General features: G+C 39.3%; 4 protein-coding genes across 8 annotated transcripts; 2 read left to right on the top strand and 2 right to left on the bottom strand.

Annotated features, from left to right (window-relative positions):
• Positions 1 to 516: 516 nt before the first annotated feature.
• On the bottom strand, positions 517 to 1,687 carry LOC120011755. Its single transcript, XM_038862863.1, has 3 exons — positions 1,307 to 1,687; positions 1,018 to 1,071; positions 517 to 858 (listed from the first exon to the last, which is right to left on the bottom strand). The coding sequence occupies exons 1-3, from the start codon at positions 1,595 to 1,597 to the stop codon at positions 625 to 627; spliced, it is 579 nt and encodes a 192-aa protein (XP_038718791.1). The 5' UTR covers positions 1,598 to 1,687; the 3' UTR covers positions 517 to 624.
• A 1,178-nt stretch (positions 1,688 to 2,865) lies between these two features.
• LOC120011672 (casparian strip membrane protein 1-like) lies at positions 2,866 to 3,672 on the top strand. Its single transcript, XM_038862768.1, has 3 exons — positions 2,866 to 3,128; positions 3,246 to 3,369; positions 3,457 to 3,672. Exons 1-3 carry the CDS (start codon positions 2,866 to 2,868, stop codon positions 3,670 to 3,672), a joined length of 603 nt encoding a protein of 200 aa, XP_038718696.1.
• Positions 3,673 to 4,185: 513 nt separating this feature from the next.
• On the top strand, positions 4,186 to 10,070 carry LOC120012378 (small RNA-binding protein 11, chloroplastic-like). Of its 5 annotated transcripts, none has more exons than XM_038863782.1 (6): positions 4,186 to 4,385; positions 5,459 to 5,491; positions 5,586 to 5,692; positions 5,771 to 5,925; positions 6,016 to 6,117; positions 9,820 to 10,070. In XM_038863782.1, the coding sequence occupies exons 1-4, from the start codon at positions 4,280 to 4,282 to the stop codon at positions 5,861 to 5,863; spliced, it is 339 nt and encodes a 112-aa protein (XP_038719710.1). In that variant the 5' UTR covers positions 4,186 to 4,279; the 3' UTR covers positions 5,864 to 5,925; positions 6,016 to 6,117; positions 9,820 to 10,070. The 5 variants fall into 5 exon arrangements, with proteins under 5 accessions (XP_038719710.1, XP_038719708.1, XP_038719707.1 ...); XM_038863780.1 differs by having other exon boundaries at positions 5,423 to 5,491; XM_038863779.1 differs by having other exon boundaries at positions 4,186 to 4,442; positions 5,423 to 5,491.
• A 1,298-nt stretch (positions 10,071 to 11,368) lies between these two features.
• On the bottom strand, positions 11,369 to 12,663 carry LOC120012377 (probable F-box protein At2g36090). The gene has a single exon (XM_038863778.1). The coding sequence runs from the start codon at positions 12,623 to 12,625 to the stop codon at positions 11,483 to 11,485; it is 1,143 nt and encodes a 380-aa protein (XP_038719706.1). The 5' UTR covers positions 12,626 to 12,663; the 3' UTR covers positions 11,369 to 11,482.
• Positions 12,664 to 12,900: the final 237 nt, after the last annotated feature.

Genomic DNA, 12,900 nt, shown 5'->3' with positions numbered 1-12,900 from the left:
AACAGTGACTAGGAATAAGAAGGAAAAACTCAGAGAATTTCATTTTCAGATTCACATGAGTCTATCAATCTAGACACAGAGCCACAATATAAGTTCTGGACGTTCAATTCATCCTTTATGTGTCCTCTGTCAATACAATAGCGATAATTTCATTGTTTCTATGAGAGAAAATCAAAGCATTGAATAAGACAAACTGCCAACACCACAGTTGTTTGCTAATTGCTAAGCATTTGTTAGTTTACTTCCTAATTGGAAGAAGATCACTAGAAAAGAACATACATCTTTCCAATGACAGAGGAGCACAAAGATGAAAGGTAAGCCTTATGTCAGTGGTTGTTGACCTAAGTGGTAAGACTTGCTGGCACTAAACAAAGTTCAGATAAAAGATTTTCCAACATAAAAAGACAGCACAAGTTCTCTTCCTGGTGAGTGTGTGCATAAATTTGAAACCAACTGAGAGATAAGGATTATGATCCTATGCCAACAAACCAAGAGACATTTTGTAATCACGCCGAAAAAAAAGAGAGACTGATTCTTATGGCAATAACCAATATCCATTCTTTCATCATGCTTCAAGTAACAGGTTAAAAAAATATATAATTACATCTCAAATGAATGAGCACTTCAAACTCTAGCAATTTCGATTGACTTCTTGAGGGCTGCCAGAAGACTTCTCATGATTCTTGGCTCCCCAGGAGGCGATTTATCTTTTAAAGCTCCATTTCTTATAGCTCGGAAAATTGGACCAGAGCCAGCAGTTGCGGGGAAAACCAAGCAATCTATGTACACGAGGAGCTCAGTCTTCCCATCTCCGATTGTAATGAAACCCAATCTTGCTCCACCAGGGATTTTATCAACCTGCTAATTAAAACTTAGATATTACTGAATTCATTTTAGCAGCATTTTGACAGTTTATCTACCCTTTGTAGGCTAGTTGACTCTAGACAAACACAAGTAAACATTAAGCCACACATAATTGACATAGCATGTCAATCCCATGCAAACATTACAGCTGACCTTCAAAGGCACCGGAAGTGGCAGATTTGCTCCCTGGCAAAGACTGTTCGCCCACTGTACAAGCATTAGGAAAATCAGGCATTATTCCAAGGAGAAAAATGCATAGTTTAACAAAAATGAAGTGTTGAAATTATCTTCAAATGCTTCATCTTAATTGATTAATTAAGTCAATAATGGCGTAACATATACACTAGAAGGAGGCTTTGACATTGTGATAACTACAACCACAAACCCTAACTGAATTTCAGTAATGTTCAAACTCAAAATTGAGTCAAATGAGAGTTAATACCTGGAAAAGCAAGGTTTCCAATCGATCGAAGTCAATATTCGAAGGCAACTTCATCGTCCCCAGGGAGACTCCATCTTCATTGTCATCGGCAGACACAACGCCACCACTATCCGGTAACGATTTGGCTACTGATTTCAGATTCAGAATAACAGAATCCACATTCAGCCTACAGGACGGTTGGTTGCATCCACTGAATTTTACAAGTGACCGCGAAATGGCTGCAGTGGAGGATGGTTGCATTCGGGCACACACGCCGAACGGGTGGAGGAGTTGCCTCGTTGCGCAAGCCATTGCCGGTAGACACCTCGGCAGTTTTTCTCTCTCTTCATTTCTTTATATGAGAAGATGACAAGTCCGTCGATGTGGTTGGCGGAGAGACGGGGAGCGGATAAGGTGGGAAACACCATTAAGTTTTTTCTAAAAAAAAAATTAAAAAAAAATAGTAAGATATTAACCTTGGTGGGCCGGTGGCTACCGGCCTACCAGTGTGTTTGTCGCAAAAAACTGACGGATTGGGCCTTCCGCTTTTCGTGGTTTACCACTTTACTTACTGCCAACATTAACCCAAATTCTTGGTATTTATGGGCTAGCACGTTTCTTAAAAGCCCAAGTACGGGCCCAATAATTGAAAATAATTAATCTTAATATGATATCGAAGCAAAGTCTTGTTTTAAGTTTTGACTTTAACCTCTACAATTTAAATCATTCAATTTGTTGTTGACCCAAGTGTGGGCCTTATGTGAGACTAGACCTATTCAATGTTGGATCTCAACACAAAGTCTCACATTGAAAAAATATAAAGTTGAAGTGTGATTTATAAGGCATGGGGGAGATCCAACTCAATGGCTTAAGCTTTTGGGTGAGATGGGCTTCTCTATTGCCAAAACCCACATGTGTTCGGCTCATGTAATGTGGGTTCACCCCCGGTCCAAATTCCTAACATGGTAGCATAGCGAGGTTGCGGGGGTGTGTTTGGGGCCCAAAGAATGTGAGTTAAAAAAATTGAGATCTCCCATCTCTGAGCACACAAAAGATGTGACAAGTGTGATGGGTTTGAGGATGTAGGGACTTTGTTTGAGGGGGAGTGTTGGAGCCCAACACAAAGTCTCACATTGAAAAAATAGAAAGTTTGAAGTGTGATTTAAAAGGCATGGGGAGGTCTAACTCAATGGCTTAAACTTCTGAGTGAGATGGGTTTTTCCTCCATTGTCAAGTAAACCCACGTGGGCTCACCCCCAGTCCAAACATATAAGTTGAATGGAACCAGCTAATTTGGATCACGTTGAATATTAAGCAACAACTCCTCCTCGTACGTACTCCCCATTAACATAGAAAATTAGAATTTCTAATGCATACATCATAGATGGAAGGAAACTATGTACCTGTTCTCCTTAACCAACTCTACTTTTGGTTTTGTTTGTGTTCTCTATATAATCCTCATTTCCTCATTCATTTTCATCAGCAGCTTTTGAATTATTTCTTATTCAACCAACACAAATCACAACCTTCCCAAGCCTCTCTCTCTCTCTCTCTTTGCCTTCTCTGTTTCACCCCCAACAATGTCGCACCGTGAATCGATGGCCATCGACGTTCCAGAGTCAAGCGCGGGGGCGAAAGGAAAGGCGCCTCTCATTGCAACAACTGCGGCTGCTCTGGGTGGATACAAGAAGGGAATTGCCATAATGGACTTCATTTTGAGGATTTGTGCTATGATCTCTGCTTTAGCTGCTTCTGCTGCTATGGGAACTAGTGAAGAGACTCTTCCTTTCTTCACTCAGTTCTTCCAATTCCAAGCTAGTTACGACGATCTCCCCACTTTCTCGTACGTATAAATCTTCAAAATTTTGTACATAATTAGTCAGGCGCTAGCCAAGGATCGAGAAGAAACGCCATTGATATTCACATGTACAAGACTAATTCAGAGTTCGGTGTGTTGCAGGTTTTTCGTCATAGCAATGGCACTAGTTGCAAGCTACTTGGTCCTTTCCCTTCCATTCTCTATTGTATCAATCATCCGGCCGCACGTGGCTGGACCAAGGCTTCTCCTCCTCATCTTGGACACTGTATTGCTCTCTCAACCTTACTGTCTAAATGTAATTATACACTATTAATGTTCAAGATTGATGAAATGGTATGATTAATTGTTGCAGATTGCACTGAGTCTTGCCACTGCTGGAGGTGGAGCAGCTACTGCCATAGTGTACTTAGCTCACAATGGCAATGCAAACACAAATTGGCTCGCTATTTGTCAACAATTTGGTGATTTTTGCCAGAAAGCCAGTGGCGCTGTGGTGGCTTCTTTCATTACTGCTGTTATCCTGTTGTTTCTGGTCGTAATGTCTGGTTTTGCTCTTCGAAGGCAGTAATTGAGAAGATTGAAGCCTTGTGTTTTGTGATTATTTTCTGTACCATGTTTGGTTATGTGTGAAGGTAACCGGGAATGTTGTAATTTGTTAATGATCAAAAGTCTAGCAATTTAATGTAATTCCTTATGCTACCTGTTTGCCGAGTGCCCGGGATCTGCTGTAATTGTTTTTAAAGCATATCACGTTGTAATAGAAATCGACATACAACTATTTAGTTATTTTAAAAAAATATCAATGTATTTTGATAGGGTAATTGTTTTTAAAGCAGATCATGTTGTAATAGAAATCAACTATTTTTTATTTTTTTTTAAATATCAATGTGTTTTGATCGGATTTACGAGTTCAACGATATTTTTTATCATTATATAGTAAAATTAATCCAAGATATAAGAAAAAGAAGCTACCACTTGGCCTGGTTGGGAGTTGTTGGGTATGGGCCTACTTGGGAGTTTTGGATATGGGCCTGTTCAGCGTGCCCGGGTGTGTAGTAAAAGTGTAAAAGTATAAACCACGAGCCCAGAAACCCGAATTGCCGTAGTTTTTAAGCTCGGTCTCTCTTCTTCCCTCCATCCCGTACTCCTCCAGTCCTTCTCTCCTTTCTTTCTACATGGCGGCGGTTAAGAGACTGGTTGGCCAAAGCATCGGATTACGTCGTCTTCCTCCTGTTCTATTCACATGCTGCAGAGATATAACTACTAAGCTCTTCGTTGGAGGTACTATCTCTATCTCACTCCCTCCTTCCCGAGTCAAATGGCAATTCAATTTGCTCAGTATCCAATCAGTTGTTTATTTATTTTCAATCACGCTTATCGATTACGTGTTCTCAAGTTATTCTGTACTATCCTATGCTGCTACGGGTTGTGATTTTACCTTGTTTCTTGAATCAAGCGGTTTTGAATTTGTTCGTGCTGATAGGGTTAGCTGTTATCTGGCTCAATCTTTGATTGCGATTTTTCTGGGACCAATTTAAAATTCTGTACGATTTCATGGTCATCTCTGTTTATCCTGTTAGGGACGTTCTCCAAAGCCTGGTAAGTAAAATTGTTGAAAGGTACTTGTGGTTTCGAAGTTATTTTGATTGCTCCGGAGCTTCTGCAGACTGTGATCTGATCTATATAATGTGGAAAATATATTGTTTATCCTCTTGATCCATGAAGATTTGTTGCAATTGTATGCCTTAATAGATTTCCAGATAGTTGAGTTTTGAGATAACTTTGTCATTCAATGCAAATGAAGATTTTGACCTATTTAAAAAAAATTAACCACCCTGAAACCAGAGAAATAGTTTCAAATAACTTTTCTTTGAAACTCTTATGCCCAATTGAAATCTTCTAACATAATGTGTTCTGCTACAGTGCTACTTGTTGTTGTGGGACTTCCCTTTTTTTTCGTCTTAGATATTGTCTTAAATGCTTCATTTCAAGATAAGAGTGATGTATTTTTATTCCAATAAGGGATTGTGATGGTAAGGAAGTGACAAGTGCCAATTGTGCTGATATATTATATTATTCAGGACAATACAAATAACCATTGCATTATTTGATGAGAGTAGTTGGTCTTGTTTTCTTTGATGAGAGTGGCTGGTCTTATAGTATCATTTTACTAAAAAAATTGTACTATACCTGAAAATTTTATTGTATATGTGCATGCCTAACAAATGCTCTTTTGGCTAGCAAACAAGATATTGTGCATTACTATGAACATTTTATTTTTTTTGTGAAATTGTTTCCTTTCAACTCCCTGCGTTCAGGGTTGTCATTTTACACCACGGAGGATGGATTATCAGAAGCATTTTCTCAGTGTGGTCATGTCACTGAAGGTGTTCTTATGCTAGTTTTCTGCAGTAACATCTAGGTTCCTTTTGAAACTCCAAGCTTCATCAATTTTGAGCTCAACAGTATTCATCTTTCCAGCTAAAATTGTGATGGATAGAGTATCAGGCAAATCTAAAGGATTTGGATTTGTTAGTTTTGCATCTGAAGATGAAGCCCAAAAGGCAATAACCGAGATGGATGGAAAGGTATATTTCTTGTTTATCTTTTTTCCAAGTTGGGCTTATTTAACTCAGAAATTGGAAATAACAGGTAATTTCTTGCAGGCTCTGAATGGACGTGTTATTTTTGTGGATATTGCAAAGCCCAAAACCAGTGGCGGTGGTGGAATGCCAATAGCTAGAGGGCCTCCTGAGTGAACATCTGGCAGTTGATTAGGAAATACAAGTAAATACGTAGAAGCTGGAAGACTTGGATAATCGTATGTTATATCTTGATCAAACTTGATTATTTTATTTGTTAATATGAACCTGATGTAAAGAGTTGTGTGTTATATATACTGTTATTCCAGATGAATGAATGCTGGATGCTACTGTAAGAACTTTGAGGGATCCTTTTGCACCATGACGAGGATATAATTGAATTTTAAATCAGAATACTCACCATGGGGGAGGTGCAGTAGGGGTGCACAAAACCTGACTTTGACCCGACCCGACCTCATTGACCCGACCCGACCCACGTAAACCGACCCATACCCACATAGTTGAGGGTTGGTTAAGGGTTGGTTAGAGGGCAACCCGACCTTATACGGGTCGGATGAGACATGTACCCCAACCCGACCCTTATTAACCCGACCCGACCTCATATCAATGATACTATGTCTTTTTATCCTTTATATTGATATATAATTATAAGCTCATACTACTCTAATACTTGTTTTGTGTTTAAGAGTTGAGGCCCAAATAACCAATCCATTACACAAAGCCCAACCCACTAAATACTAAGGCAAACAATTAGCCTCTAAGTTCTAACCCAACCTGGCAAGTGGCAACCCTAATCGGTTAATCCTAATTTCTCGGCTATCACTATCAGCCTCTCACCTCTCCGTCTCTCACTTCGTTCTCAATCAGCAAGACAACAACTCAGGCCTCTCTATCTCACTACAAAGCAGATTTTTGTACTACATCCAAGCCCTCCATTTCATTAAATTTCAATTCCAGGTTTGTATCTCATGCCTTTTTTTTTTTTTTTTTATTCTCTTAAAAATGTAGATATCTTAATCTTTTAGGTTGAGAAATATCACTATACCAGACTTGATTGTCTCATTGTTTTTACCTTATGGATTGTGTTCTATATATCTAATTACATTGCCATTGTTTTAGGTTGAGAAATATGGCTGATCTAGTGAGTCAGAATCCTCAAACTTTGGGTGCCGAAGAAGACATGACAGCTGTCATGAAAGAGCCAAATCCACAAGAACAACAACCTAAAACTGAAGATGTGAACAATCATAAGGATGAGGAGGAGGAGGAGGAGGACAACCCTCCTAAGCGAAGCGGACGCAAGGGTAAGCGTACTTCTTGGGTATGGGATCATTATAAATACATCGTAGGTCCACCTGAAAGTGCTAAATGTGCATACTGTGGTACTACATATTTGTGTGCATCAAAATCACATGGAATCACAAACTTGAAAAATCATTTTCACAAGTGTGTGAAGTCTCCATTTAGGAAATTACCGAAAGGTCAGAAAACTCTATCTTTAAAATCTGTGAAGAAGGAAGATGGTTCTTCGGATGGTGTCAATCTCCGAGCTGTCAACTTTAATGTAGAAGTTGCTAGGAAGGAGTTGGCTAAAATGGTAGTCATTGATGAGTTGCCATTTAGGTGTGTGAAGGGTGAAGGGTTTAGAAACTTTGTTGAGTCACTTCAACCATTATTCAAACTTCCTTCTAGGATGACAGTTGCTAGGGATTGTATGAAGGTATTTATGGAAGAGAGGGAGAAATTGAAAAAACACTTAAAAAATGAAATGGTGTGTATCACGACCGATACTTGGTCATCAATTCAAAATATAAACTATATGTGTATCACCGCGCATTGGATTGATAGTGATTGGAATTTGAACAAAAGAATCATTAACTTTGTTCAAATTTCAAGTCACAAAGGCGAGGTGATTGGGTTGGCCATTGAATTGTTATTGTTAGATTGGGGAATAGAGAGATTATTCACTGTCACAGTAGACAATGCAAGTTCAAATGATTCAGCAATTAGGCACTTGAAACTTGTCACTAGGGATTGGAAGGGAACCGTCTTGGGTCATGAGTTTATTCACATGCGTTGTTGTGCACATATTCTAAATCTCATTGTTAGGGACGGGTTGGATGAGCATGATGAATCCATTGCAAAAATTCGTAATTCAATTCGATATGTAAGGTCCTCACCTTCTAGGTTATCTTCTTTTAGAAAGTGTGTGGATAAAGTGAAGATCAATTGCAAGCAATCTTTGTGTTTGGATGTGGAAACTCGATGGAATTCCACTTACTTTATGTTGGATGTGGCTATTAAGTATGAAAAGGCATTTAAGAGGCTTGAGGCGGATGATAGACGATATTGTAAATATTTTGAGAAAAGTGACATTGGTGATATGGCAAGTGGTAGTAGTGTGAAGAAAGGGAAGGGGAAAGTTAACAAGAACATTGGGCCACCCAATGAACAAGATTGGAAGCATGCTAGGTCACTTGTGTGGTTTTTGAAACTTTTTTACCATATGACCTTGAGGTTCTCTACTTCTAAAACTGTGAGTTCAAATTCATTTTTCATTGAGATTGTCTCACTACATAGTAGATTGTTGGACATGGGCAAAAGTGATGACGTTGACATGAAACTTATGGCTGATCGGATGAAGTTAAAATTTGATAAATATTGGGATAATTTGGACAATATGAATTACCTATTATATGTGGCTGCTGTCCTTGACCCTCGTTATAAGCTAAAATATCTGAAATATTGCTTTGAGGAGATCTATGATCAATTTAAAAGGGAGGTTATGGTGGAGAAAGTGAAAGACACATTGACAAAATTGTTTGATCACTTTAATGATGGTACAGATGATAGAGGAGAGAGTCTTGACCAAATTCAACCACCTAATAAATTAATGAGGGTTGAGGACAATGATGAAGATTGTGTGAGGATGTTTGCTTCAAGGGTGGCCATGAGAATGAGAGCTGATGAGAGTTTGGTAAATCAAACAGAGGTGGGGAGGTATTTGGATGAGACTTGTGAGAACTATAGTGAAAAGTTTGACGTATTAGCTTGGTGGAAGGTCAATGGCAGCAAATACCCTGTTCTTTCTCGTGTGGCTAGGGCTGTGTTAGCTATACCAGTATCTACCATTGCTTCAGAGTCTACTTTTAGCACTAGTGGTCAAGTTATTGGGCCATATAGAAGCTCTTTATCTCCAAAAACAGTGGAGGTCCTTGTATGTGCACAAAATTGGTTAAGGGAGAAACCATTTTCAATGGACATTGAAGCGGAGATGGAAGATGTTGAGAAACTACAAGAAATTGAAAATGGTAACTAACTTTCTACCTTTTTTATATAATCTTATACATTTGTGTTTGACTATATACAATTAATTAACTTAATCTGCTTGTTTTTAAATCTAGAAATGGGTTTGCCTGAAATTATGGTGGAGTGTGACCTTGCTATCATGGAATGAGCATTGAGCAGTGCAAAAGGTAAGGTAACTACTGTTTTGTAAACTTGCTTTCCAATTTTCCATTACCATTACTTTCTACTGCTATTATAGGTTTATAACTTGATGTACTTTTTTCATCTAACAAGTGATTGTTGAAGAGTGAAGAGTGAAGAATGAAGAATTTGAAGAAAATGTACTAGAAAACTGTTTGATTTTCTGATTACTAATTAGTATTGTATGATGTATTTGCATATTTTAGAATTTAGAGTATGGACTATTGTTAAATTTTGTCAATTTGTGAACTGTCATTTGTTTGAACTGTTGGTATTTTTGGATTATTTTGGACTATTGCAAGTCTGCAATTTAATGAGCAGATTGGAGTGGATGAATGTGAAATGATGTTTCTAATTTCTATTATTCTGCAATCTGTATCAACCAAAGCAGGTTTTTAGACTATTTTTTGGAGTATTTTTTCTATTAAGTATTAACATTGGCATATTATTCTATAACCCGACCCGACCTCATTGACCCGACCCAACCCGTTTGACCCAACCCGACCCAACCCGACATCAAAAGAGGGTCAGGTGAGGGTTGGTAAAACACTAACCCGACCCCATGCGGGTCAGGTGAGATATGTCCATAAACCCGACCCAACCCGACCCATGTGCACCCCTAGGTGCAGGGAATGATGCTAGTTGTGGATGCTTCCTATTGTTATCGCCGCAAATATATTGTAAGTTATTTTGAACTTGTGAATCTTAAAATAGCTGCTCTCTATGAAGAATCTTTGTCTGTTTTCTTTTACATGCGAGCCTACATTAGCTTGATTGAATTACCAACGAGAGGTGGTTCGGTTGGTAATCGGCTAAGTTAGACATATATGTGTCCAAGATTCGATTTCAATAGGAAGCATATTTCTCGGTGGTATTTTTTTTTAAAAAAAAAAAAGGAACTTTATTGAATTGATGTAAACATCGTTCGTGAATCCCACATCGGTGGATTCAGGTTCCAAGTTGCAGTATATAAGTGGGTCAATCCTAACATTAGTCAACCGATTTTCTAGTGGGTAGTTAGGGTCTGCTTGTTGCTGTGTTTGGGCCTTGATTTACATCAGAGCATGTTTCGAAAACACGTGTCAGTGGGGGCCCGGAGGGGCAACAGTGGCATGTCGTAGAGGGTGTGAATGATGTAAACATCGTTCGTGAATCCCACATCGGTGGATTCAGGTTCCAAGTTGCAGTATATAAGTGGCTCAATCCTAACATTAGTCGACCGGTTTTCTAATGAGTAGTTAGGGCTTGTTTGTTGTTGGGCTTGGGCCTGGGCCTGGATTTACATCACAAATGGACCAATGGTTACCTATTTTTTGAATGGCTTTGAAATCTTGAGTGGTTAAATTACAAGTCGTGAAAATTGGGTGGACGATCTTTGCATGAGCTATTTGAACCTTACCTTTTTTGCCTAGGCTGTGTGAGAAATATACTACAAATGTGGACCTAAACAAGCTCATGATATATTTCATCCACAACATCGAAGAATGTTCCACATTGTGCTCGGCCTTGTTTTAAACGTGAAATATCAGGAGCCCGTTCTTTCATCATTACTTTCCAAACAAAACTAAGACCCTTTTTCAGGTTTTTGTGGTTGTACTTGTTCATATTTCTCTTGGCACGCCTGTGCCTCTCACCTACTATTAACTGACAACTTTATATTCGTTGGCTCGTTTCTGTCTAAGAATGTGTGCATTATACGCGTGAACCATGCCACACTTGAACAGTTGAACTTCTAACAAGGTAGTGATGTCTAAACTAAACATTAGTAGTCATATTTAATTTAATCTTTCAAGTTTAAACTTTTAAAATTGAGATTTAATTACTTCTTTACATATGCAACAATTTAGAAAGTAGTATAATATATGCTGATTTAAATGTTAGCGTATATGCTGTCTAAAATGTTGTGACTGATACTGTGACAAATTATGTGCAAATGTATTATGCCTTTACCATAATACAAAAAGTAATTAGCTATCTAATTGTTCCATAATTCAAGTAATTATTGCACAGTTTAAGGAACATGTTCAAATTCTTACGTATTATATTACATATTTAAAATTTGTGGGTAATTTAATAAAAAATGGTAGGATATTTTGATAAATGTTCGAAAGGCTGCTAAAATTGTCCTAAAAATAGCATTCTCAAATGCTTCCAAAATTGTCCAGGTAATGCTACTTTAAAATATGTGTTTGGTGCATATATGCTGCTTCAAATTTTGCATCAAATCCACCCATAATATGACCAGTAAATTAATAATATTGTTTTATGAGTGAAGGGAACCATGAATTACAATCTCCACAAAATGTACAGACCCAGAAAGGCAAGACTGAGGATCCCGAAGGACACACAAAGCATGTCAAATGTCGCTTCTGCCCTCAACTTCCTTTCTTTCCTCTCCCTCTTCATTTCCAAAAACTCTTCGTGTCTGCGCCTTCCTTCCTCTGGCAAACTTTTTCTTATTCTTCTGCCCTTTTTCCCCTCCAATGCCTTTTGTAAAATCCACAAGCTATCCTTACCATTCAAGTTTGTTCCATCCATGTCCTCCACCTGCAAGCTCACCTCTCTCACGTGCATCCCACCCTCGTGGGTCCCATTACCAAACGTCACCACTATTCCGCACCGCACCAACTCCGAAGACGATCCCCTCTCCCCGCTCAAAATTGCCGCGAACCGCGCGTGCACCTCACCGCTCAGCCAGTGCCGCTGAACGGAAACCGGCTTGTGGCTCGAGAGATTCATAGCGCGTCGACCGACCGGATCGATTACAATCCAGCTCAGAGTCAACTCATCGGCGAGCTCCCCACACGTGTCCTTCGCGTCCGGTTGCGGTACCCCCGTCGGAACCGTGTCTTTCGGGTCTAGCAAGTCTATTCGAAACGGCGAGCACCGGAACCAGCCGGACTCCGTCTCCGTCTCCTCAACTTTGCTGAAAACGAGCTCCTCTCGATAAAAAATATCGACGGCTGAGATTAATTCGGATGGACTGCCATGGGAGACCGGTTGAACACCAGTGGGGTCTACGACCGTCAGCAGAGGGTAGGAGTCGGAGAAGAATGAGCGAGGACCGTCTGGAAACGTAGAAATGACCTTTTGCATACGTGCCGTGTCAGTGGAAGGCCACGTAGAGAGGCAAATGTTGGTCCAGAGTTCTTCCCGAGAGGCCAATGCACAAAACTGAGCGCAAGTACAGGCAGCGGAGGCAAGGGTGGGCCCATCAAAGCGTGTCAAAATATGTGTTCCGAGAATATCGGGATGGATGGCAGCGATTGTGGTGGTGGCGCCGCCTTCAGCGACGGTGCAGGATGTAGTCATGTGTTTTTGGCACGCAGAGCTTTTGGTAGCTTTGTGTTTTTTATATAGGATTTTGGACGGGAAGCACGCATTCCCTGCGAGTACGTTGTGAGTACTGAGTAGTAGTCTTACATACATTAAAATGCACCTCTATTGTTCATTTAATAACGAGCCTGCCATCGTTCTTCCCAATTATTAAACAAATAAATATGTTTGAAGGAATAAGGGTGGTTTGACTATATTTAATCGAAATCACTAATTTAAATGATAAAAATAATATGTATCTTTTTTATGATCAGAGTTTGAATCCCCCTCTTCATTAAAAAAAAATTCAAAATCGGTTTGATCGCGTTAAGGAAAAAAGGGGAAAGTGAACTGATCGAACGTTATCATAATATAAGAGCAAAAAGGAA

This window comes from Tripterygium wilfordii, chromosome 13, assembly GCF_013401445.1.
Source record: "Tripterygium wilfordii isolate XIE 37 chromosome 13, ASM1340144v1, whole genome shotgun sequence".
NCBI classification, from domain to species: domain Eukaryota; kingdom Viridiplantae; phylum Streptophyta; class Magnoliopsida; order Celastrales; family Celastraceae; genus Tripterygium; species Tripterygium wilfordii.
Note: the sequence above shows the minus strand (reverse complement) of the source record. Positions and strands in the feature narration are given on the sequence as shown.

Excerpts from the sequence above, each read along its gene's own strand:
- LOC120011755 (XM_038862863.1), bottom strand. The coding sequence starts at position 1,597 with ATGGCTTGCGCAACGAGGCAACTCCTCCACCCGTTCGGCGTGTGTGCC. Across the intron at positions 1,072-1,306 it reads TGGAAACCTTGCTTTTCCAG|TGGGCGAACAGTCTTTGCCA; the intron begins GTATTAACTCTC and ends ATGCTTGTACAG. Across the intron at positions 859-1,017 it reads CACTTCCGGTGCCTTTGAAG|GTTGATAAAATCCCTGGTGG; the intron begins GTCAGCTGTAAT and ends TTTAATTAGCAG.
- LOC120011672 (XM_038862768.1), top strand. The coding sequence starts at position 2,866 with ATGTCGCACCGTGAATCGATGGCCATCGACGTTCCAGAGTCAAGCGCG. Across the intron at positions 3,129-3,245 it reads GACGATCTCCCCACTTTCTC|GTTTTTCGTCATAGCAATGG; the intron begins GTACGTATAAAT and ends GGTGTGTTGCAG. Across the intron at positions 3,370-3,456 it reads TCCTCCTCATCTTGGACACT|ATTGCACTGAGTCTTGCCAC; the intron begins GTATTGCTCTCT and ends TAATTGTTGCAG.
- LOC120012378 (XM_038863779.1), top strand. The coding sequence starts at position 4,280 with ATGGCGGCGGTTAAGAGACTGGTTGGCCAAAGCATCGGATTACGTCGT. Across the intron at positions 5,492-5,585 it reads GTGTGGTCATGTCACTGAAG|CTAAAATTGTGATGGATAGA; the intron begins GTGTTCTTATGC and ends TCATCTTTCCAG. Across the intron at positions 5,693-5,770 it reads TAACCGAGATGGATGGAAAG|GCTCTGAATGGACGTGTTAT; the intron begins GTATATTTCTTG and ends AATTTCTTGCAG.
- LOC120012377 (XM_038863778.1), bottom strand. The coding sequence starts at position 12,625 with ATGTATGTAAGACTACTACTCAGTACTCACAACGTACTCGCAGGGAAT.